Source organism: Agrilus planipennis, unplaced genomic scaffold (genome assembly GCF_000699045.2).
Source record: "Agrilus planipennis isolate EAB-ADULT unplaced genomic scaffold, Apla_2.0 scaffold11, whole genome shotgun sequence".
Taxonomy (NCBI): domain Eukaryota; kingdom Metazoa; phylum Arthropoda; class Insecta; order Coleoptera; family Buprestidae; genus Agrilus; species Agrilus planipennis.
The window spans coordinates 404,592-430,489 of NW_020440736.1; the positions used below are offsets into that span (position 1 = coordinate 404,592).

Here is a 25,898-nt window from a genome sequence, read left to right on the forward strand (position 1 = left end):
TCTCTGGTTGAAAATTCGGCAAACAAGAATTAAAATTTCATTGGTTTAATGTTTAAACGCCTTTTTGAACGGTACTAAATATGGTTTGGAACGTTAGTGGGGGTTTAAGGTAAACTCGCTAGAACGAAGACATGTACCATTAAACGTAGTGATTTTGCACACAGCTAATGTCGGGTACCCGATTCTTCGGTACCCGGCAAAATCTCTATCCGATGCATCTCTAGCCTCTCAGCGTAAAGCTAATATGGATTAGGATCCGGCCAGGTACCGGATAATGATTCCGTTTCAACGATTTCAACTCATTTCTCTGGTTGAAAATTCGGCAAACAAGAATTAAAATTTCATTGGTTTAAACGTTTAAACGACTTTTTGAAAGGGACTTAATGTGGTACATGTACCCGCTTATTCGGTACCCAGGAAAAGCTCTATCCGGTGCATCTCTAGCCTCTCAGCATAAAGCTTGTTTCTTCAATAGATATGGAATAGGATCCGGTCAGGTACCGGATAATGATACCGTTTCAACGGTTTCAACTCATCCCTCTCATTGAAAATCCGCCAACCAACAATTAAAATTTCATTGGTTTAATGTTTAAAGGACTTTTTGAATAGGACTTAATGTGGTTTGAGACGTTGGAGTTTAATAGAAAGCTCGCCAGAACGAACACATGTACAATTAAACATAGTGGTTTTGCACGCAGCTAATGTCAGGTACCCGCTTATCCGGTACCCAGCAAAAGCTCTATCGGATGCATCTCTAGCCTCTCAGCGTAAGGCATATTTCTTCAGTAGATATGGAATAGGATCCGGTCAGGTACCGGATAGTGATGCCGTTTCAACGGTTTCAACTCAACCCTCTCATTGAAAATCCGCCAACCAACAATTAAATTTTCATTGGTTTAATGTTTAAACGACTTTTTAACAGGACTTGATGTGGTATGAGACGTTGGTGTTTAATAGAAAGCTCGCCAGAACGAAGACATGTACCATTAAACGTAGGGGTTTTGAACAGAGCTTATGTCAGGTACCCGCTTATCCGGTACCCGGCAAAAGCTCTATCCGGTGCATCTCTAGCCTCTCAGCGTAAAGCTTATTCCTTCAGTAGGTATACGAAATGTGCGCAGCTTTCGTAAAATGATCAATTATACTAGAAAGTTTCCTTTACGGTATATATATATATGAAGTAATGTAGAATATTTTTGTGGGTTGTGGTTATGAAAATACCTACTCATAGTTCGTAGTTAGAAACTTCTTTTGGCTTATTTACCTGATAAGGTTTATTATGTCGAACAGGGCCAATAAAAGATATCGTTTTGTGTGTAATAGAATTTTAATGGCGTAGTCGAACCGGAGGCAAAGAAGGTAAAATCGAGTCGTGCTAGGTATTAATTTCTCTCAATTCTCCGGGGTCTTTTAAGCTTCTAGAAATTTAAAATGTCGCGCACCATGGACCGCAAGCTCGTCGTTATAATGGCGGAACTCACTGCTGCTAACTTATTAATTCCCGGGAGAACTTTTTGCTTAGCATTTTTATTTAATCTGAGCGCCGTTTTATTATCATAAAACATTCCGCATTTTTGTAAATTAAATCCTTCCGTCCGCGCTATCCGACGACGTAGAACGACGCCACCGGCTGCATCGGGACGGCGCGGTCGTGCTGCGTCGCATACTTTGATGTCACTAAATAAATAAAACGGGGGTTTTTCAGGCAGTTACTGGGCCGTCGCGGCTCCACTTCATTAACTGAAAGGAGACCTCCGAGATTAGAAAAAGTTCACTTTAACCAAGGAATTTTTAGCCGTCTTGTGCTCCAAATGTCGTTACTTTTTAAATACCTTAAACCGTAATGAGTGTCGTAATTTTTTGTTAGTGCCTTTTGACAAAAGGAAATAGAAAATAAAAAAAAATTGCCTCCTCCTTTATTTAATTTTTCATTCACTTTCATTTCATATTCCTTTTACTTTCAACATAGAGGAGTATCTACACGCGCCTTTTACAAACATTTAAAACTTTTATGTACCTTTACTTGTGACTCCGTCATTCCTAGTGCGTAGGCAAGCTTCGCTCGTTCAGGACCTGCTAAATATTTCGTCTGTTCGAAGGTTTTTTCAAGGGCAAAAATTTGTTGACCAGAAAACGTAGGCCTCGTGTGCTTCTTTTTTGCATCCTTTTCAGGTCCAACACCTCCTAAACTTCCTTGATTCACTGAAACAAAGCAAAAAGCATTATAAAGCTGCGGATATATATATATGTACCTAATAAGTTTTCCGTTGCCAAACGGCTATTTGGTAAATCAATAACTGAAATATTTTGGTCCTTAAAAAGACCCTAGGGAAGTCACCACCCTAACGGTGGACCACAATCGCAACCTGACACATCCCCTGTCTCACTTAGTTAGCTGCGTTAGCACATGGACTATTAGTTTTCATTAGAACCCTCTCACTAAGAAACATTTCATTCCCCAGAAACTAATAATTAATTAAAATAAATTAAACTACACGCACTTGCACATTTATTCAAATATTTATTCATAATTAATGAAGAGATTTGTAAGCATATGTACTTAAGAAGGATAATTGACTATCGATTTTATGACAAACCGTAATAAAAAAGTTTGCTGCATCAAATAAAGGATTGTGGCGGACAGTGTTTTCTTGGTATTTAAATAATATACACCAAAAGACACGAAAGGATAATTACAGTTTCTTTACTATAGACTCAGTCATAGTCCTAAAAGATTCTGAAATTGCCAAGAAGAAAATATTGAAATATGTTTAAAAATTGTTGACTTATATGATGCTTTAGAGTTTAAAGATACTTTTCCGCCATTTGCCATTGTCAGTGCTAGTGACGTCACGCGGAATGACCCTAAAGCGGATGCAATCTCATTCACTTGACTACCGTTGTGTATATTTAGAAATATTCCTTAATACCTAGATATATTCCTTCTCTTCCTTTATAATATCAAATTAATGTATCTATAGTAAGTTGATTTAAGCTTTCACGACTATCTGAAGATACTGGATTTTCGGATTCTAACCGCGTCTTATTGATGAAATCCGCAAGTGCTCAACTTTTTCTTTCCTCTCACAAGAGACATCCTTAAGAACATCACGTTGTGGATTCAGGATCTGCAACGTTGGTCACGAAACATACAATTTTGTGGCGTCAAAGGTGTTCTACGCTACCATGATCCGTCATGGGGGTTTCATCAATAAGATGCGATTAGAATCCGAAACAATATATAATAATAGTAACTTTTTTCGAAATTCCTTCTACAAAAAACTTGCAGTTTGTAGGTATATTATACTTAAAATATGCCTAAGTGCTATCAACACCTTTGTCCAAAAGTAGGTAGGTACTTTAAAAATTCTTGATTATCATTTCTATATGGTATCTATATGCTATTTTATTGGATTCTCAAATCATACACATTACATAAGAAGTAATTAATTGTAATTATCCTTATTGTCATTAAGTGATACAGTTATTGATATTTTAGTCAAGAATACACTTCCCAATTAGAAAAAATTAATTTGCTCATAACACCTCTTTGGAAATGTGTTTCATAATTTAAACTTTTGAAAAGCACGGACTGTTTGTCTTAATCAAATTTTGGAATGTTACGAATGCTAAGTACAATTTTATAATGTGGCAGTGCATTTTGTTGAAGTCGGTTTTTGCGGCACGTTTGGAGTCTTGTACACACTCTGTTCTGACGCCATTCATATATGAAGCTGCCAGTTGTGGTAAAACGGTTTCCGAGTCGGGCGTAACACGTGTTTAAGAGCAGGATGAAGAGATTGATATAATATAGCGATTTCCAACCAAATTCAGTATTCCGAATGCATACGCGCCTTCACACTTCGTTTCTTTGTTGTTTGATCTCAGTTATAAAGCAATATTTTGGAAATTCAGACGAAATGTAACAGAATACATTTTGAAACGTTTTGAAATTTTGATAAACTTTGTAATATTGAAAGAAAAAAAAGTCTGTTTAATATGTTGTATGTGTATTTAAATGAATGATTTAAATGCTGGTATGTCGCCAAAGGGAGACATCGTCAACGTACGGATTACGGATAAAGAAATACGAAGGATTGTTGGGAAAAATCCCTTAATAATTTAGAGCGAAGCGTTTCCCTCAATGTTATGTGCTATGACGAGCGTTTTGTGTCATCAGGGATTGCCTTTAATCCCGTAGTAAAAAACACTTGCAGGAAAAACGCGAGTGTGTACGATTTACATAATGTCAGGGGCCGTATTTATGTTATTTTTATTTGTAATCTCGGCTATATAACCGGCTTTCCAGATACTCCCCAAAATTTGTGTCTCCTCAGCTGCCATGTTCGTTTTACTCTCTCTTTTTCTACAATATAAATTTAGAAAAATTAACTTCTTCAACACAAAAATGAAGCATTACACCATCTACTTTATTTCGTAGAACACATGTCAACTCTTACAACTAGCGTTGCTGCTTACAAACGAATTTAGCCAAAAAAATATATAAATTGGATTCAGTTAAGTTTTTCACGCATTCAGCAAATTATTTTAGTTGCGTTCAGTTACGTTTTAAACATCATATGCGTATGTACCTAGGAGTAAGTTTTTACGCATTTAGCCAATAATTTCATTTGCTTTCGTTTCGAAAATCATAAGCAAGCACATTTGAAGAGTAAATCGAAGAGCATATCGATTGGGAGTGTTTGAAAGTATCGATAGCAGAAATAATAAAGCGAAAGCCTTTTTGTCACCGGGATACAATGTGTAGCGGGAAAGAAAATTATAGTCAGCAGGTGCGCAATATAACAGGAATAAGAAATGTATAGACCGTACCGTGGAAGATGCTTTCAAAGCAACCAATATACTTTTATATACCAAAGATTCTACATTGAATAGCCAGATGTCTATATAATAATCTATATATGCTGACAACGCAGGATGTAGCGTTAGATAGCCGCCCAGGGACGTATAAAGTCGGAACAAATTCAATAATGCCGCATCTATCGCTTCGGGCCAGTGTGTGATCGTTGCGTCATCGAAACATTCTTTTAGGATTGTTACACATAAATATATCCCGGATGATAAAACGTGTCGACACTTAATATTGATAATCCACCGGCATCCAATATTCTTTCATAACCTATTCCTCTACCTATACGAACGCGAAATTTGGATTTGGATGAACACGGCTTTTCCTGATGATGTGTCTACCAACTTTAGTCCAATCCACTAACTGATCCAACGAGAAATTGCTTACATAGATACATAGTTTTTACTTTACCAAAAAAAATTGTTTCTGTCTTTCTTATCTGCTTGCACGTATTTATGTATATTATTCTACATTCTACTTGCTGAAGTAATGCCGAATTGTTATTCTTATTAGATACTTATTACAGCAATTCAATAAAAATCGCTTTGTATATGAACCAGTATCGATTCAATAATTTTTTTATCCCGGTCGAATGGGGATGAGTTAGGATAACAGCAAGTAAACAATTTGGACGAAAGTGCCGAAACGTCGAAGATCGAGAGAAATTCATCAAGGCCAGACATTCTCCTCATCTTGTATACGATAACGACGAATGTAAGTGAGTGTAAACAGTGAGATAAGAGAGACGGCGATATGCTAAAGTGGATAATCTCTCGATTCTGTTATCTGGAGGTGTAATTATTCTAACGCGCGCGGCACGGCTTCTTCATCCTTTAAAACAGCTTGCTCGATGCGAAGGCGGCTGCGCCCGTCGTCCTCCTTGACGCTCGTTGCTTAGCAACCGCCTCCAGCAACCGCAGAAATACTGCTACAATGTAGATGCTTGTTCTACACGACACGCACAACGCTCCTCGGCTATGGAAGATGGATCATCATGATAACAATCACCCCCGAGCGTCGGTGGCTGTTGCCGTCGCGGCGGCGTGGCTGTGGCAACCTCGACGACGGCCGGCTTCGGGACGCCTTTCTGTAGGTAATGCCGAAGGACCAGAAACATTTGCATTCTTAACTCTTTAATATGAGATAGAGGCACACATTTTTCGGATTTATTTCGTGTAATCCTTCGGGAAAAACCCGCACACGACCGATCTCTGTTCAGAAATCTTCCTGAGCACATATCATTATCCCAAAACCTCTTTCATTTGTGTACGTAAATTCCTCAACCAGTATATCAATAAATAATCAAAGGTTATACTTAGGATCAAGACGAAACTGACTCCAGGACGATTCTGGTGCAGTGCTACTGGGACGACAGTTGAATTACAAAACGGACAAACGTTTAATAAATTAAACAAATTCGTAAAACTAGCTGCAACAGTTTAGATTCCAAGTTGTTTGAGTTTTGGAATTTGTATATTAGGCTGATGATAATGTTGCAGAGGAGTTGAGTGTCAGAAGTGCTCAGTTAGTTAACTATGGCCGTAAAAGAGCGGGGCAAAATAAAGTTTTGATTACGCTACAACGTTGGACGATGGCCGTATAACACACATCTCCGCCGAGCAGTTAATTAAAGCCAGAATAAGGCAAGCGGCCATACGATGAAGGGTGAAACTGATGCGAATCGTCAGCGAACGCGGATAACAATCGACACAATGATCGCCCCCGTGAACGTTGCTGCTAACGGACAACTTCTCTAATTGAAGGCCATAGTGCTAAATTACGTGTTCATTGCCGCAGCATTTATGACCCGAACCAGGGACGGAATTAGGTAGATATACACACATACACACACACATGAACGAAAATCCCCCTGATCGTTAACCATTCCGAATTACCCGTCACGAATTTCCTGCCAACAACACTAAACACTATAATACGTGTAAATACTCATCATCAGTTAATATATCTAATATTATATACTAGCAAAGAAACAAGTTCGTTATTGTTGTCGAAAGCTCGTCCCTTTCGAAGCTTTTCTTTTCTGCAGATTTTCGCGAAACATTTTCCTCATCTTTCAAACAACGTTAATTAAAATGCAAACTAGAAACATTACGCGTTTAACATGTACATATATCTATCTATAAATATACATGTGTGCATAAAATAATAGATTAAACGAATAATTGTTGTGATGCAGTTCCGACGATATATCTATAGATAATAATTTGTTTATCGGAATAATAATTCGTGGTATAATTTGAGTAATACCTCTGTTTTATCGCGTAATTATTGTTGCTTATAATACCACTGTCATTAGGTGAGCAATAAAATTGATTTTCCCTGCGACACAAGCGATATTATCAGCTGCTGACATATGTTCAGATTATGAGGTAATTATACTGCCGTAATCGCAATTCTCAAGTGGGCCCTGTGATACGTACGTCTGTGCAAGTACATGAGTGATGTTAGCATCAATTTATGGGTTGCTACGTTCACTAGGTACCATATCACTATCAATATAGAGGCAGAGAATCGTTGTTTAGGGGAAGATCAGGTACATCTCAAATTTAAATCTATTCCCAGATCAAAATAGAACACCACATTTCGAACGGCCTACATAGGTAACCAAAATCCTTTCCAGACGCCCTTGATGAAGCTAAGAGAAAGAATCCAGGAAGTTCGCTGTACGAATGGCACTCCTGGGTTTCTTGATGTAAAGTTAGGCATGTGGTTGGTCTTACGATCACAACTAATAGGCGGTTAGATTTTCTTTAAATGAGAAAGATAGTGTCCATTGGTAGTAGACACCCTTCTCAGGGACTCTACGGAATGTCTGCACAAGCTGGACTCCCTTGGTGCACGGATTTCTTCATTTCCAAACGTGTCGCCATTCAGTGGCGCCTTGACAGAAGTTGAATCATGAGATTCTTCGCAAACACACGAAAATAATCTCAAGAGCAAAACGCTTAATTAGTACCTACTGAAGATCATACCAGTTCCGTTTACATATATCGAGGAAATCTAACTAGGAATGTGATAGGTATGGATGCCTATATAAGATTCCTCTAAAAAAACATGGTTGATTGTAAATGGCTATCGCTTTAGATTTTAAACAAGTGAGGCAATGGAACGATAGTAATTAGTGTCCGGGTTTGTTTGATTTGCCAAGTTAATAACGCTACTGCCAGATGGCGTCAAACAAATAACAGATACGTCACCGGCTTTTCCTCCCTTTGGAATCGAACGAGGTCGGTTGAGGCCGTTCTAGACCGGCTACAATTACCTATACTTGTATACAGAGTTATTGTGATATATGATGTAATAATGTTCGAGACATATGTGACTCTCTGTGCGATAACGAAATTAGTATTGATATCTAGTTGCCTGTTGTCAAGCTTTGTGCTAATGAAGAAAGGCATATGTCACTTACAAGTATTAATAGCTCATTAAAGCAAACATTAAATCGAGAGCGAATTGAACGTGAAATACGTGAATAGTACGGCAAATGCTTTAACCGTTATTCCACCTTTGATTAAGTTATATTCCATAGTTTAGGACATATGAGCTGACCATATGCCTTGGCTATGCGCCATGAGCATCGACAACTATAGAAGAATAGGTCCACCACTCCAAAATAACATTATTGTCAGTTTACTCAAGGAAACATGAATGAGTTTCCTCTGAAATTTAACGTATCCTCAAAAGTTGCTGATAAAAGCGAACACGGAGGGAAAACTTATGGGAATATCGTAGACTAGCCATAACCTGCCCAAATATGTATGGAGTCTGTTGGTGTACAGTATTGTTTAAGGAAACTATTCCCACCATAACCTAATTTAACTGTTTAGTACGTACTTCTCAACTCATCATCATAACATTTTTCAATTATTTTTATATCCGAATATAGATACGCAGTCACTCTTTTCCAATTGTTTTCTTCCACCTTTTGAGTAAGTGCATCATAGATACGTCAAAATTAGTAATTTTTAGTTAAAGAAACGATAGCATCTTGGATATCGAAAGTAGGAACTTTCTTTACCACTTTTAAATATGGGTCTGGACGATCCTCAAGATTAGTAGGTAAAATATGCGCATATGTGGCGATGAAGGATTTGGTAAAGGATTTGTTATTATATCCGGAGTAAAATTTATAAGGGGCATGCCTCATGTGGCTAATGAGGGACATGCCGATATAGGAATTTCCCCATAGATTCCTCATGAAAATCCCACAAAAAAAAAAGTGGTGATACTAAAATGAGGATTGCCTTATGGGTTTTCATATGGGACGTAAGGGGCAAACTTAATTCATGTACAAACTTACAATTAAATCTACCTTATGAGGACTTGATGAGGCTTGAATCTGTTTAAAAATACCCTCGGCAAAATCAAAAAACTTATAAAAAATGATAACAATCCCCTTGCCCAATTATGTCGTCGTTTCAATGAAATCTTTTACATTTGCAACGAACCAACAAGTGTACTTCCTGATATTGTTATTATAACACAACTGAAACACAGTAAAACGATTGCAATTTAAAGTATTATTGACTACAAAAGAGCCCAATAACACGATCTTCCTTAAGACCAAACAAATTTTACAAATAAGTGATATATGTATATATTCCTCCAAATGGAAGTATTGAAATTTGTGGAAAACTACTACGAAACACAAAATCCCTTTATACGTATCCATGCGATGCTAAATATTTAGAAATATACCTATAGTTTCTGCAACCAGTGAAAATATTACTACCTGTAAAATCATAGATGTTGATAAAAAAAAATGGTTTGTTTTAGTGTTAGTCACGAAAGTAGAGAAATAATATGTGTTATACCGTTGTTACATATGTAAAAGTGAACAGTTTCTCATTAGTAATATATATTTCTCATTCAATTTTGTACTTTTTTCATTAATAATAAAGTTTATGTTTCCAAAAATTTCTGACAATGCGCAAATACGACAAGGCATTATATGTCCTATCCTTGCCCTAGGGGACAACCTCATGGGGCCCACAAGGGATAGTGGGCTGCCCACTTAGAGACCCTACCTGTATCCCCCTCAAAATTCAAGTCGGGATCCATTTCATTTAGGTAATAAAAAATGAGAATCATATTACATTATTTTTCACGATAAGATTCGATCTGCTGTTATCAAAAACTTTGAATCTCTTTTCTGTATAATTGATATTGGAAAAACATTTATTTATCTGATTAATTTGGAAAGAATCGCCCAGAATAGCGCCCCAATTGGAAGAATAGTGTCCTCTGACTGCTATTTGTCTTTACCTTAACCTTAATATGTACAAAGAGAATCAAGATGTTAGTCTATTTAGCCGAAATCTACAGCTAATATTTGTCTTGCGGTGATACACAGGTCTCTCCGTCCAAATAGTAATTGGTTTCACGGGAAATTTGGGAAAATCGTGGAGACCTGCTGGGAAACGATATTTGTCGGTAGAAGGGACTGTCAGACTGACCGCATTCTACAAATTTTATGGGCTAGCGCATGTATACGTATCTATATCTATTCGTTTTGCCCATGTTCCAATATCCACAACAAGTCACCTTTCTTCTAAATTGACCATAATGTAAAAATGATAATACAGTTAACGCTGTATTAAGATATTTGATATTATCAAACGAAAATACCTAATCATTTAAAATTGGTCGCTTTAGACGTAGAGAACTAAAAGTGGGATAAAATACCTAAATAGATATTAGTAAAAACGTGACTGCACCAGACGTTAACATACTTGAATAAAGTTGAAAGAAGTTTAACGACTCACAGAGAATGAAATGTGAAACAAGTTTAGGTGAAGAAAAGTAGGGGAATTGGACTAACACGAATAAAAAGGGAGTAGAATATGAGGTGCCTAACTGTTTTAGCATCTTCGCTGTTTCTGTATTATACTTGCATAGGTAAAAAAGTAGACAAAAAATGCATTCTACTTGAATGTGTAGGCCAGGTACCTGTCAATTATAATAACCAGAGTTTTTTTGAGGGACCAGTTGATTTTAAATGATTAGACTGAATCATTGGAATCGTTGCCCCCGGGAGGATAAATGTGAATCAACACTAAAACTACGAAGGAAGTAGTAATTTAAAAATAAATAGATCAGTTAAATTGATATTTGAAAACATAAGCACTGCAGAAGAAGACGAGTTTCTTCCGTCGGAAAGAGATGAACAACTGCAATAATAAATTCCTATTTCAAATCAGATTTCATAAATGATTCGTTTATTTCATGGAGAGTAAGAAAATTTATAAAATCTAGAATCATTTTTATGCAATTTCGTAAGCCACTCAATAAATGCCAGACTTTATACACCTGCTGAATATTTAATAATTAAATAATTGAGATATTTAAATATTCTCATTTTTCAAGTGCATCACTCTAAATTATCTGGATTTTCTGAAAAATTGTCTGCAAATCCATAGACGTTCTAAGGAACCTATGCATGAGATTGCGGTTTAATTTACTGTCTTTCCCTGCTGAATATTTAAAAATTGAGTGATTCAGATATTTAAATATATGCCCATTTTTCAAGTGCATCAATCTAAATTTTTTTGGATTTCTGGAAATCTACAGACCTTCTGAGAAGCCTATGCATGAGATAGCAGTTCAACTTACTTGAATTTAGGCTAAGTCTTTCCCTCCAGGCGATCGGATTGGAAACAAGTCCTTGAAATCCTGGCCNATAATAAAAAAACTTATAGTTTAAAAGTAGTGTATATTAATTAGGTATTGAATAAATTATATTATCATAAAAGGTACTTATATGTATATAATTATTTTGACATAGTACATTGGATATATGTATACAGGTTGTTTGTAGAGACTTACACGAACGAAATTAATGTAATTCATTTTGTTTCAGATGTAGTCGCATTCAAGATTCCGTTTGAGTCAACGTTTCAGCCCTTTTTGACGACAACGATGGAGTTTAAGGTAGGATTTTTTATTCTAGTCTCTTTTTTACAACTGAAATTTTTATTTCCAACAACAACAAAATAAGCGTTTTTACCTAACAAATGACAAAACGGCGAAGGAGTTAGTTTCAAGTAATATAAAGTATTTCCGAAGTTCGACATGAATTTCTCGAGTTACTTGTATTCGTTACATAAATGTGCATACTATAATAACAAAGTTAATCCTTTAAATTGTTTATCGTTAGTTTTTACAAGTACATCTGTGTTCTGAGCGTGGTACCATACTTAAAATTAAACGGATTATATCATTGAATTAACCCATGGAGATTTTGGCTTAAGCTTTAATCGGATAGACCTCATTTAGAGACAGATTGCCGCAAACTGTATTTATTACTATTTGACGCAGAATTAGCATCCCCTTTGAATGCACCAACGGTGGTGAAGACTGTAAGGACGAAGGGGCCGTTCTGAACGTATGACACAAGGGTTGTTCTACTGTCCGAAATTTAAAAGTACAGCTGTTGTCACAACGCCTTTTTTAATGTGTATAAAGAACATTGCCCCAATCAAAATAAGATAATGTAATTCTAAGACATACACCCAACAGCACATACCTAACGTAAAGTTCAGGCTAGTATCCGGGAACTTTCTTTAAGGGTTGACTTAATAATCAAAAAGCAAATAAAAGCTTTCAAAAGCTTTAGGTAGTTTGTTGCATGAAAAATGAGGATTATGAAAAATTATATCTGTTATAAAGAATGTGCTTATTAAATATTATATTTATACGTCAAAACTTTAGGACATTATTTCCTAGGGTTTTCGAAGAATAGTTCGTTCTTTTTCGATTTTAGTTCAGAAAGATGTCATATTTACGGTAAATACAAAGCAAAGCTTACCTAATTTTTGAATTAGTATTTTTGTAAATAATGTACATTTACAACAATTATACTAGTCAGTCTAGTATACAACCAAGGTAGGTACATAAAATGACTGTATTATATAAACTTTGTATACAATTATAGGATATGACAGAGCCCTTAAAAGTGAAGTCAAAAAGTTCAACTAATCTTTTCGCTGGTATCAAACGTACCCATACAACAAAAAATAGACATCGAGAAAGAGAAATTTATCTGCTTATTAATTAGAGTTACTTTGGATTCTTAAAATAGTGTAATTGTTACATAGGTATAACTGTCACAAATTACATTCTGCTACCGTTTCCCGAAAAGTACGACGTACCGCGAAAATAAGTCCCCACCATGATTTTACAGGATGGTTGTAATATAAGCCCGCTTAACATCCAAATCAAAGATATTAAAATGAATTGATAATGAAGGAATAAGCCTGTGTACATGAACCAAGTAAGGCCTTTAATGATTAAATCGAGTAAAAAGTTTTCCTTTTTGGGTGAATGAAGAAAAAGTGAACATTTTAGTAGTAGACAGTAGTCGATTTTTATGACGAAACAAGCAGCTATATGTATATACAGCCGCCAGCGTATCGACAAGAGATCCTATCATAAATACGAAGGGATCTGTTTGTTATAAACAAGTGGCGCCCCCGCGACGGTGCCCAAGCCGCCCTAATTCAATTTGTCAGGAGATTATACGCGCACAGCCGCACACCCTGTCTGGGTGATACATCATAGAACTACAGCGATCCTGTCATTTACGCCAACTAACGTCATATGAGCGACGCCCGTTGTCACCAATGCATCGGCTTCACTAATTTCATTAATAATCTTTCCTATTACTATTCTTCCATTTTACACCCCTGTTCTTACGAATCGTTCAAAATCTAACTATTTTAGATACCAATAATACAAAAAAATCAAATTAGTTTTTTGTTCTCTCCAAATATTATACATTGTAGTGTATTTTTAGAACAGGGGTCGGCAAGTGATTTCAGATGGTCCGGAAATTTTTTAAAATTTTCATCGAGGTCCAAGGAAAAACATATTCCTTACCAATTTTTTATTTTAATTTTCAATCTCAAAACGCCTACAAAGTGTTGCATTGGGATGTACAAAAAGCTCTTAAGTGGATTGCTATATAATATGCCGTGCCGGCCGACCAGGTTGCTTCATTGATAGGGGTAGCACTCAAAGCCCAAACGTATTTTGTTTTCTACAGAAAAATATTTTTTAAACAATTTATTTTAACAGTTTATTAGTACCGGATGATGATGCCGTTTCAATGGTTTTAACTCATCTCTCTGGTTGAAAATTCGGCAAACAAGAATTAAAATTTCATTGGTTTAATGTTTAAACGCCTTTTTGAACGGTACTAAATATGGTTTGGAACGTTAGTGGGGGTTTAAGGTAAACTCGCTAGAACGAAGACATGTACCATTAAACGTAGTGATTTTGCACACAGCTAATGTCGGGTACCCGATTCTTCGGTACCCGGCAAAATCTCTATCCGATGCATCTCTAGCCTCTCAGCGTAAAGCTAATATGGATTAGGATCCGGCCAGGTACCGGATAATGATTCCGTTTCAACGATTTCAACTCATTTCTCTGGTTGAAAATTCGGCAAACAAGAATTAAAATTTCATTGGTTTAAACGTTTAAACGACTTTTTGAAAGGGACTTAATGTGGTACATGTACCCGCTTATTCGGTACCCAGGAAAAGCTCTATCCGGTGCATCTCTAGCCTCTCAGCATAAAGCTTGTTTCTTCAATAGATATGGAATAGGATCCGGTCAGGTACCGGATAATGATACCGTTTCAACGGTTTCAACTCATCCCTCTCATTGAAAATCCGCCAACCAACAATTAAAATTTCATTGGTTTAATGTTTAAAGGACTTTTTGAATAGGACTTAATGTGGTTTGAGACGTTGGAGTTTAATAGAAAGCTCGCCAGAACGAACACATGTACAATTAAACATAGTGGTTTTGCACGCAGCTAATGTCAGGTACCCGCTTATCCGGTACCCAGCAAAAGCTCTATCGGATGCATCTCTAGCCTCTCAGCGTAAGGCATATTTCTTCAGTAGATATGGAATAGGATCCGGTCAGGTACCGGATAGTGATGCCGTTTCAACGGTTTCAACTCAACCCTCTCATTGAAAATCCGCCAACCAACAATTAAATTTTCATTGGTTTAATGTTTAAACGACTTTTTAACAGGACTTGATGTGGTATGAGACGTTGGTGTTTAATAGAAAGCTCGCCAGAACGAAGACATGTACCATTAAACGTAGGGGTTTTGAACAGAGCTTATGTCAGGTACCCGCTTATCCGGTACCCGGCAAAAGCTCTATCCGGTGCATCTCTAGCCTCTCAGCGTAAAGCTTATTCCTTCAGTAGGTATACGAAATGTGCGCAGCTTTCGTAAAATGATCAATTATACTAGAAAGTTTCCTTTACGGTATATATATATATGAAGTAATGTAGAATATTTTTGTGGGTTGTGGTTATGAAAATACCTACTCATAGTTCGTAGTTAGAAACTTCTTTTGGCTTATTTACCTGATAAGGTTTATTATGTCGAACAGGGCCAATAAAAGATATCGTTTTGTGTGTAATAGAATTTTAATGGCGTAGTCGAACCGGAGGCAAAGAAGGTAAAATCGAGTCGTGCTAGGTATTAATTTCTCTCAATTCTCCGGGGTCTTTTAAGCTTCTAGAAATTTAAAATGTCGCGCACCATGGACCGCAAGCTCGTCGTTATAATGGCGGAACTCACTGCTGCTAACTTATTAATTCCCGGGAGAACTTTTTGCTTAGCATTTTTATTTAATCTGAGCGCCGTTTTATTATCATAAAACATTCCGCATTTTTGTAAATTAAATCCTTCCGTCCGCGCTATCCGACGACGTAGAACGACGCCACCGGCTGCATCGGGACGGCGCGGTCGTGCTGCGTCGCATACTTTGATGTCACTAAATAAATAAAACGGGGGTTTTTCAGGCAGTTACTGGGCCGTCGCGGCTCCACTTCATTAACTGAAAGGAGACCTCCGAGATTAGAAAAAGTTCACTTTAACCAAGGAATTTTTAGCCGTCTTGTGCTCCAAATGTCGTTACTTTTTAAATACCTTAAACCGTAATGAGTGTCGTAATTTTTTGTTAGTGCCTTTTGACAAAAGGAAATAGAAAATAAAAAAAAATTGCCTCCTCCTTTATTTAATTTTTCATTCACTTTCATTTCATATTCCTTTTACTTTCAACATAGAGGAGTATCTACACGCGCCTTTTACAAACATTTAAAACTTTTATGTACCTTTACTTGTGACTCCGTCATTCCTAGTGCGTAGGCAAGCTTCGCTCGTTCAGGACCTGCTAAATATTTCGTCTGTTCGAAGGTTTTTTCAAGGGCAAAAATTTGTTGACCAGAAAACGTAGGCCTCGTGTGCTTCTTTTTTGCATCCTTTTCAGGTCCAACACCTCCTAAACTTCCTTGATTCACTGAAACAAAGCAAAAAGCATTATAAAGCTGCGGATATATATATATGTACCTAATAAGTTTTCCGTTGCCAAACGGCTATTTGGTAAATCAATAACTGAAATATTTTGGTCCTTAAAAAGACCCTAGGGAAGTCACCACCCTAACGGTGGACCACAATCGCAACCTGACACATCCCCTGTCTCACTTAGTTAGCTGCGTTAGCACATGGACTATTAGTTTTCATTAGAACCCTCTCACTAAGAAACATTTCATTCCCCAGAAACTAATAATTAATTAAAATAAATTAAACTACACGCACTTGCACATTTATTCAAATATTTATTCATAATTAATGAAGAGATTTGTAAGCATATGTACTTAAGAAGGATAATTGACTATCGATTTTATGACAAACCGTAATAAAAAAGTTTGCTGCATCAAATAAAGGATTGTGGCGGACAGTGTTTTCTTGGTATTTAAATAATATACACCAAAAGACACGAAAGGATAATTACAGTTTCTTTACTATAGACTCAGTCATAGTCCTAAAAGATTCTGAAATTGCCAAGAAGAAAATATTGAAATATGTTTAAAAATTGTTGACTTATATGATGCTTTAGAGTTTAAAGATACTTTTCCGCCATTTGCCATTGTCAGTGCTAGTGACGTCACGCGGAATGACCCTAAAGCGGATGCAATCTCATTCACTTGACTACCGTTGTGTATATTTAGAAATATTCCTTAATACCTAGATATATTCCTTCTCTTCCTTTATAATATCAAATTAATGTATCTATAGTAAGTTGATTTAAGCTTTCACGACTATCTGAAGATACTGGATTTTCGGATTCTAACCGCGTCTTATTGATGAAATCCGCAAGTGCTCAACTTTTTCTTTCCTCTCACAAGAGACATCCTTAAGAACATCACGTTGTGGATTCAGGATCTGCAACGTTGGTCACGAAACATACAATTTTGTGGCGTCAAAGGTGTTCTACGCTACCATGATCCGTCATGGGGGTTTCATCAATAAGATGCGATTAGAATCCGAAACAATATATAATAATAGTAACTTTTTTCGAAATTCCTTCTACAAAAAACTTGCAGTTTGTAGGTATATTATACTTAAAATATGCCTAAGTGCTATCAACACCTTTGTCCAAAAGTAGGTAGGTACTTTAAAAATTCTTGATTATCATTTCTATATGGTATCTATATGCTATTTTATTGGATTCTCAAATCATACACATTACATAAGAAGTAATTAATTGTAATTATCCTTATTGTCATTAAGTGATACAGTTATTGATATTTTAGTCAAGAATACACTTCCCAATTAGAAAAAATTAATTTGCTCATAACACCTCTTTGGAAATGTGTTTCATAATTTAAACTTTTGAAAAGCACGGACTGTTTGTCTTAATCAAATTTTGGAATGTTACGAATGCTAAGTACAATTTTATAATGTGGCAGTGCATTTTGTTGAAGTCGGTTTTTGCGGCACGTTTGGAGTCTTGTACACACTCTGTTCTGACGCCATTCATATATGAAGCTGCCAGTTGTGGTAAAACGGTTTCCGAGTCGGGCGTAACACGTGTTTAAGAGCAGGATGAAGAGATTGATATAATATAGCGATTTCCAACCAAATTCAGTATTCCGAATGCATACGCGCCTTCACACTTCGTTTCTTTGTTGTTTGATCTCAGTTATAAAGCAATATTTTGGAAATTCAGACGAAATGTAACAGAATACATTTTGAAACGTTTTGAAATTTTGATAAACTTTGTAATATTGAAAGAAAAAAAAGTCTGTTTAATATGTTGTATGTGTATTTAAATGAATGATTTAAATGCTGGTATGTCGCCAAAGGGAGACATCGTCAACGTACGGATTACGGATAAAGAAATACGAAGGATTGTTGGGAAAAATCCCTTAATAATTTAGAGNCTGACAACGCAGGATGTAGCGTTAGATAGCCGCCCAGGGACGTATAAAGTCGGAACAAATTCAATAATGCCGCATCTATCGCTTCGGGCCAGTGTGTGATCGTTGCGTCATCGAAACATTCTTTTAGGATTGTTACACATAAATATATCCCGGATGATAAAACGTGTCGACACTTAATATTGATAATCCACCGGCATCCAATATTCTTTCATAACCTATTCCTCTACCTATACGAACGCGAAATTTGGATTTGGATGAACACGGCTTTTCCTGATGATGTGTCTACCAACTTTAGTCCAATCCACTAACTGATCCAACGAGAAATTGCTTACATAGATACATAGTTTTTACTTTACCAAAAAAAATTGTTTCTGTCTTTCTTATCTGCTTGCACGTATTTATGTATATTATTCTACATTCTACTTGCTGAAGTAATGCCGAATTGTTATTCTTATTAGATACTTATTACAGCAATTCAATAAAAATCGCTTTGTATATGAACCAGTATCGATTCAATAATTTTTTTATCCCGGTCGAATGGGGATGAGTTAGGATAACAGCAAGTAAACAATTTGGACGAAAGTGCCGAAACGTCGAAGATCGAGAGAAATTCATCAAGGCCAGACATTCTCCTCATCTTGTATACGATAACGACGAATGTAAGTGAGTGTAAACAGTGAGATAAGAGAGACGGCGATATGCTAAAGTGGATAATCTCTCGATTCTGTTATCTGGAGGTGTAATTATTCTAACGCGCGCGGCACGGCTTCTTCATCCTTTAAAACAGCTTGCTCGATGCGAAGGCGGCTGCGCCCGTCGTCCTCCTTGACGCTCGTTGCTTAGCAACCGCCTCCAGCAACCGCAGAAATACTGCTACAATGTAGATGCTTGTTCTACACGACACGCACAACGCTCCTCGGCTATGGAAGATGGATCATCATGATAACAATCACCCCCGAGCGTCGGTGGCTGTTGCCGTCGCGGCGGCGTGGCTGTGGCAACCTCGACGACGGCCGGCTTCGGGACGCCTTTCTGTAGGTAATGCCGAAGGACCAGAAACATTTGCATTCTTAACTCTTTAATATGAGATAGAGGCACACATTTTTCGGATTTATTTCGTGTAATCCTTCGGGAAAAACCCGCACACGACCGATCTCTGTTCAGAAATCTTCCTGAGCACATATCATTATCCCAAAACCTCTTTCATTTGTGTACGTAAATTCCTCAACCAGTATATCAATAAATAATCAAAGGTTATACTTAGGATCAAGACGAAACTGACTCCAGGACGATTCTGGTGCAGTGCTACTGGGACGACAGTTGAATTACAAAACGGACAAACGTTTAATAAATTAAACAAATTCGTAAAACTAGCTGCAACAGTTTAGATTCCAAGTTGTTTGAGTTTTGGAATTTGTATATTAGGCTGATGATAATGTTGCAGAGGAGTTGAGTGTCAGAAGTGCTCAGTTAGTTAACTATGGCCGTAAAAGAGCGGGGCAAAATAAAGTTTTGATTACGCTACAACGTTGGACGATGGCCGTATAACACACATCTCCGCCGAGCAGTTAATTAAAGCCAGAATAAGGCAAGCGGCCATACGATGAAGGGTGAAACTGATGCGAATCGTCAGCGAACGCGGATAACAATCGACACAATGATCGCCCCCGTGAACGTTGCTGCTAACGGACAACTTCTCTAATTGAAGGCCATAGTGCTAAATTACGTGTTCATTGCCGCAGCATTTATGACCCGAACCAGGGACGGAATTAGGTAGATATACACACATACACACACACATGAACGAAAATCCCCCTGATCGTTAACCATTCCGAATTACCCGTCACGAATTTCCTGCCAACAACACTAAACACTATAATACGTGTAAATACTCATCATCAGTTAATATATCTAATATTATATACTAGCAAAGAAACAAGTTCGTTATTGTTGTCGAAAGCTCGTCCCTTTCGAAGCTTTTCTTTTCTGCAGATTTTCGCGAAACATTTTCCTCATCTTTCAAACAACGTTAATTAAAATGCAAACTAGAAACATTACGCGTTTAACATGTACATATATCTATCTATAAATATACATGTGTGCATAAAATAATAGATTAAACGAATAATTGTTGTGATGCAGTTCCGACGATATATCTATAGATAATAATTTGTTTATCGGAATAATAATTCGTGGTATAATTTGAGTAATACCTCTGTTTTATCGCGTAATTATTGTTGCTTATAATACCACTGTCATTAGGTGAGCAATAAAATTGATTTTCCCTGCGACACAAGCGATATTATCAGCTGCTGACATATGTTCAGATTATGAGGTAATTATACTGCCGTAATCGCAATTCTCAAGTGGGCCCTGTGATACGTACGTCTGTGCAAGTACATGAGTGATGTTAGCATCAATTTATGGGTTGCTACGTTCACTAGGTACCATATCACTATCAATATAGAGGCAGAGAATCGTTGTTTAGGGGAAGATCAGGTACATCTCAAATTTAAATCTATTCCCAGATCAAAATAGAACACCACATTTCGAACGGCCTACATAGGTAACCAAAATCCTTTCCAGACGCCCTTGATGAAGCTAAGAGAAAGAATCCAGGAAGTTCGCTGTACGAATGGCACTCCTGGGTTTCTTGATGTAAAGTTAGGCATGTGGTTGGTCTTACGATCACAACTAATAGGCGGTTAGATTTTCTTTAAATGAGAAAGATAGTGTCCATTGGTAGTAGACACCCTTCTCAGGGACTCTACGGAATGTCTGCACAAGCTGGACTCCCTTGGTGCACGGATTTCTTCATTTCCAAACGTGTCGCCATTCAGTGGCGCCTTGACAGAAGTTGAATCATGAGATTCTTCGCAAACACACGAAAATAATCTCAAGAGCAAAACGCTTAATTAGTACCTACTGAAGATCATACCAGTTCCGTTTACATATATCGAGGAAATCTAACTAGGAATGTGATAGGTATGGATGCCTATATAAGATTCCTCTAAAAAAACATGGTTGATTGTAAATGGCTATCGCTTTAGATTTTAAACAAGTGAGGCAATGGAACGATAGTAATTAGTGTCCGGGTTTGTTTGATTTGCCAAGTTAATAACGCTACTGCCAGATGGCGTCAAACAAATAACAGATACGTCACCGGCTTTTCCTCCCTTTGGAATCGAACGAGGTCGGTTGAGGCCGTTCTAGACCGGCTACAATTACCTATACTTGTATACAGAGTTATTGTGATATATGATGTAATAATGTTCGAGACATATGTGACTCTCTGTGCGATAACGAAATTAGTATTGATATCTAGTTGCCTGTTGTCAAGCTTTGTGCTAATGAAGAAAGGCATATGTCACTTACAAGTATTAATAGCTCATTAAAGCAAACATTAAATCGAGAGCGAATTGAACGTGAAATACGTGAATAGTACGGCAAATGCTTTAACCGTTATTCCACCTTTGATTAAGTTATATTCCATAGTTTAGGACATATGAGCTGACCATATGCCTTGGCTATGCGCCATGAGCATCGACAACTATAGAAGAATAGGTCCACCACTCCAAAATAACATTATTGTCAGTTTACTCAAGGAAACATGAATGAGTTTCCTCTGAAATTTAACGTATCCTCAAAAGTTGCTGATAAAAGCGAACACGGAGGGAAAACTTATGGGAATATCGTAGACTAGCCATAACCTGCCCAAATATGTATGGAGTCTGTTGGTGTACAGTATTGTTTAAGGAAACTATTCCCACCATAACCTAATTTAACTGTTTAGTACGTACTTCTCAACTCATCATCATAACATTTTTCAATTATTTTTATATCCGAATATAGATACGCAGTCACTCTTTTCCAATTGTTTTCTTCCACCTTTTGAGTAAGTGCATCATAGATACGTCAAAATTAGTAATTTTTAGTTAAAGAAACGATAGCATCTTGGATATCGAAAGTAGGAACTTTCTTTACCACTTTTAAATATGGGTCTGGACGATCCTCAAGATTAGTAGGTAAAATATGCGCATATGTGGCGATGAAGGATTTGGTAAAGGATTTGTTATTATATCCGGAGTAAAATTTATAAGGGGCATGCCTCATGTGGCTAATGAGGGACATGCCGATATAGGAATTTCCCCATAGATTCCTCATGAAAATCCCACAAAAAAAAAAGTGGTGATACTAAAATGAGGATTGCCTTATGGGTTTTCATATGGGACGTAAGGGGCAAACTTAATTCATGTACAAACTTACAATTAAATCTACCTTATGAGGACTTGATGAGGCTTGAATCTGTTTAAAAATACCCTCGGCAAAATCAAAAAACTTATAAAAAATGATAACAATCCCCTTGCCCAATTATGTCGTCGTTTCAATGAAATCTTTTACATTTGCAACGAACCAACAAGTGTACTTCCTGATATTGTTATTATAACACAACTGAAACACAGTAAAACGATTGCAATTTAAAGTATTATTGACTACAAAAGAGCCCAATAACACGATCTTCCTTAAGACCAAACAAATTTTACAAATAAGTGATATATGTATATATTCCTCCAGATTGAGATATAAATAGTATTGAAATTTGTGGAAAACTACTACGAAACACAAAATCCCTTTATACGTATCCATGCGATGCTAAATATTTAGAAATATACCTATAGTTTCTGCAACCAGTGAAAATATTACTACCTGTAAAATCATAGATGTTGATAAAAAAAAATGGTTTGTTTTAGTGTTAGTCACGAAAGTAGAGAAATAATATGTGTTATACCGTTGTTACATATGTAAAAGTGAACAGTTTCTCATTAGTAATATATATTTCTCATTCAATTTTGTACTTTTTTCATTAATAATAAAGTTTATGTTTCCAAAAATTTCTGACAATGCGCAAATACGACAAGGCATTATATGTCCTATCCTTGCCCTAGGGGACAACCTCATGGGGCCCACAAGGGATAGTGGGCTGCCCACTTAGAGACCCTACCTGTATCCCCCTCAAAATTCAAGTCGGGATCCATTTCATTTAGGTAATAAAAAATGAGAATCATATTACATTATTTTTCACGATAAGATTCGATCTGCTGTTATCAAAAACTTTGAATCTCTTTTCTGTATAATTGATATTGGAAAAACATTTATTTATCTGATTAATTTGGAAAGAATCGCCCAGAATAGCGCCCCAATTGGAAGAATAGTGTCCTCTGACTGCTATTTGTCTTTACCTTAACCTTAATATGTACAAAGAGAATCAAGATGTTAGTCTATTTAGCCGAAATCTACAGCTAATATTTGTCTTGCGGTGATACACAGGTCTCTCCGTCCAAATAGTAATTGGTTTCACGGGAAATTTGGGAAAATCGTGGAGACCTGCTGGGAAACGATATTTGTCGGTAGAAGGGACTGTCAGACTGACCGCATTCTACAAATTTTATGGGCTAGCGCATGTATACGTATCTATATCTATTCGTTTTGCCCATGTTCCAATATCCACAACAAGTCACCTTTCTTCTAAATTGACCATAATGTAAAAATGATAATACAGTTAACGCTGTATTAAGATATTTGATATTATCAAACGAAAATACCTAATCATTTAAAATTGGTCGCTTTAGACGTAGAGAACTAAAAGTGGGATAAAATACCTAAATAGATATTAGTAAAAACGTGACTGCACCAGACGTTAACATACTTGAATAAAGTTGAAAGAAGTTTAACGACTCACAGAGAATGAAATGTGAAACAAGTTTAGGTGAAGAAAAGTAGGGGAATTGGACTAACACGAATAAAAAGGGAGTAGAATATGAGGTGCCTAACTGTTTTAGCATCTTCGCTGTTTCTGTATTATACTTGCATAGGTAAAAAAGTAGACAAAAAATGCATTCTACTTGAATGTGTAGGCCAGGTACCTGTCAATTATAATAACCAGAGTTTTTTTGAGGGACCAGTTGATTTTAAATGATTAGACTGAATCATTGGAATCGTTGCCCCCGGGAGGATAAATGTGAATCAACACTAAAACTACGAAGGAAGTAGTAATTTAAAAATAAATAGATCAGTTAAATTGATATTTGAAAACATAAGCACTGCAGAAGAAGACGAGTTTCTTCCGTCGGAAAGAGATGAACAACTGCAATAATAAATTCCTATTTCAAATCAGATTTCATAAATGATTCGTTTATTTCATGGAGAGTAAGAAAATTTATAAAATCTAGAATCATTTTTATGCAATTTCGTAAGCCACTCAATAAATGCCAGACTTTATACACCTGCTGAATATTTAATAATTAAATAATTGAGATATTTAAATATTCTCATTTTTCAAGTGCATCAATCTAAATTTTTTTGGATTTCTGGAAATCTACAGACCTTCTGAGAAGCCTATGCATGAGATAGCAGTTCAACTTACTTGAATTTAGGCTAAGTCTTTCCCTCCAGGCGATCGGATTGGAAACAAGTCCTTGAAATCCTGGCCAGTAAATTCCTCCTGAGCTTNCATTTTTCAAGTGCATCAATCTAAATTTTTTTGGATTTCTGGAAATCTACAGACCTTCTGAGAAGCCTATGCATGAGATAGCAGTTCAACTTACTTGAATTTAGGCTAAGTCTTTCCCTCCAGGCGATCGGATTGGAAACAAGTCCTTGAAATCCTGGCCAGTAAATTCCTCCTGAGCTTCTTCCTAGGTCGACCGATTTATTTACAGAGCTGGCGGCATGATGGTGGAAAAAGGCAGCGGCGGCAATATTGAATCTTTGAAGACCGGAATTGGTCGCGGCATGTGAACTGTTTGAAGTCATGCTAAGTGGATTTTGAGAAAAGCTGAGACTATGCGGAAAATTGAGATTGCCTGTCGTGACTTGCGACGGCCTAGAAAGTATGTGGTCTATGCCATGTGGATTTGCACCTTGTGCCGCGCTATTGCTCGGTGTTGCGCCCAATGGGCTGCGGGACGTCAAGCCGGATCGTTCTACGTGAAGACTTGTACGCTCCAGCAAGACGTCAGCCGCAGATACGTCGTGGTGTTTCTCATGATGAAGCTGATGATCGTTGGTGACCATCTGAGCTTGTTGCTGTTGATGAGCCGCTTTCATTTCGGTCATCGAATGGAGTGCCGCCAATGGAGCTGCCAACATGTTACGGTGCTCTAAATTAAAAAAGCTTAGGTTTTGTTGACTTGCGAATTCGAGCATTTTTGAAACCGGTGGCGGAGGTGTTACGGACACCTCAGAACGATCGCTAGACGCGTCACTGTGCTGCGTCATGGCTGCCGGAGACGCCGTGGTGTCAGTTGAATCAAGACGCGAACTAACGCGTCTGTGTCGTCTTTGTTCTCTTTTTGTATTATCACAATAACAATAACAACAACAACACGTGTTCGAAAAGAGTACAGCCGCACAACATAATAATAATCATACACATTAGAAACAGGTAGCGATTGATAGCTGCGTGGATTCACCTCCTCTAGCACCCGCCACTGGCGAGGGTAGTTGATGAAATGAGCAGCGTGTGAGGTTTCCTCAACGTGAGGACAAACTGGGCGGATTCCTTTCACCTGGTGGGGGAGACGTCGTCTATGAACTCTAGTGCATGTTAAATATGTGCCACCGTGAAAGCTCATTAGATGACTCGTATAACGGTGGACATTGAGTGCCCATGTGCGTGTCGGAACTCTGCGTACTTGCTAGCTGCTCTATTTTTAAAAGAGATTAATGCTTTTTTCATTGGTTCGAAGGAGGAACA

General features: G+C 37.1%; 1 protein-coding gene across 1 annotated transcript in view; it reads right to left on the reverse strand.

Annotated features, from left to right (window-relative positions):
• LOC108733845 (homeobox protein Nkx-6.1) overlaps window positions 1-25,724 on the reverse strand; it is a 31,845-nt gene extending 6,121 nt beyond the window's left edge. Inside the window, exons 1-4 of the mRNA XM_025979852.1 lie at window positions 24,748-25,724; window positions 11,881-11,897; window positions 7,497-7,503; window positions 2,018-2,202 (exon numbers count right to left, since the gene is read on the reverse strand). Of these exons, the coding sequence (XP_025835637.1) occupies window positions 2,018-2,202; window positions 7,497-7,503; window positions 11,881-11,897; window positions 24,748-25,420 (882 nt within the window). The 5' untranslated portion in view covers window positions 25,421-25,724. The remainder of the gene's footprint in view (window positions 1-2,017; window positions 2,203-7,496; window positions 7,504-11,880; window positions 11,898-24,747) is intronic.
• Between the last annotated feature and the right edge of the window lie 174 nt (window positions 25,725-25,898).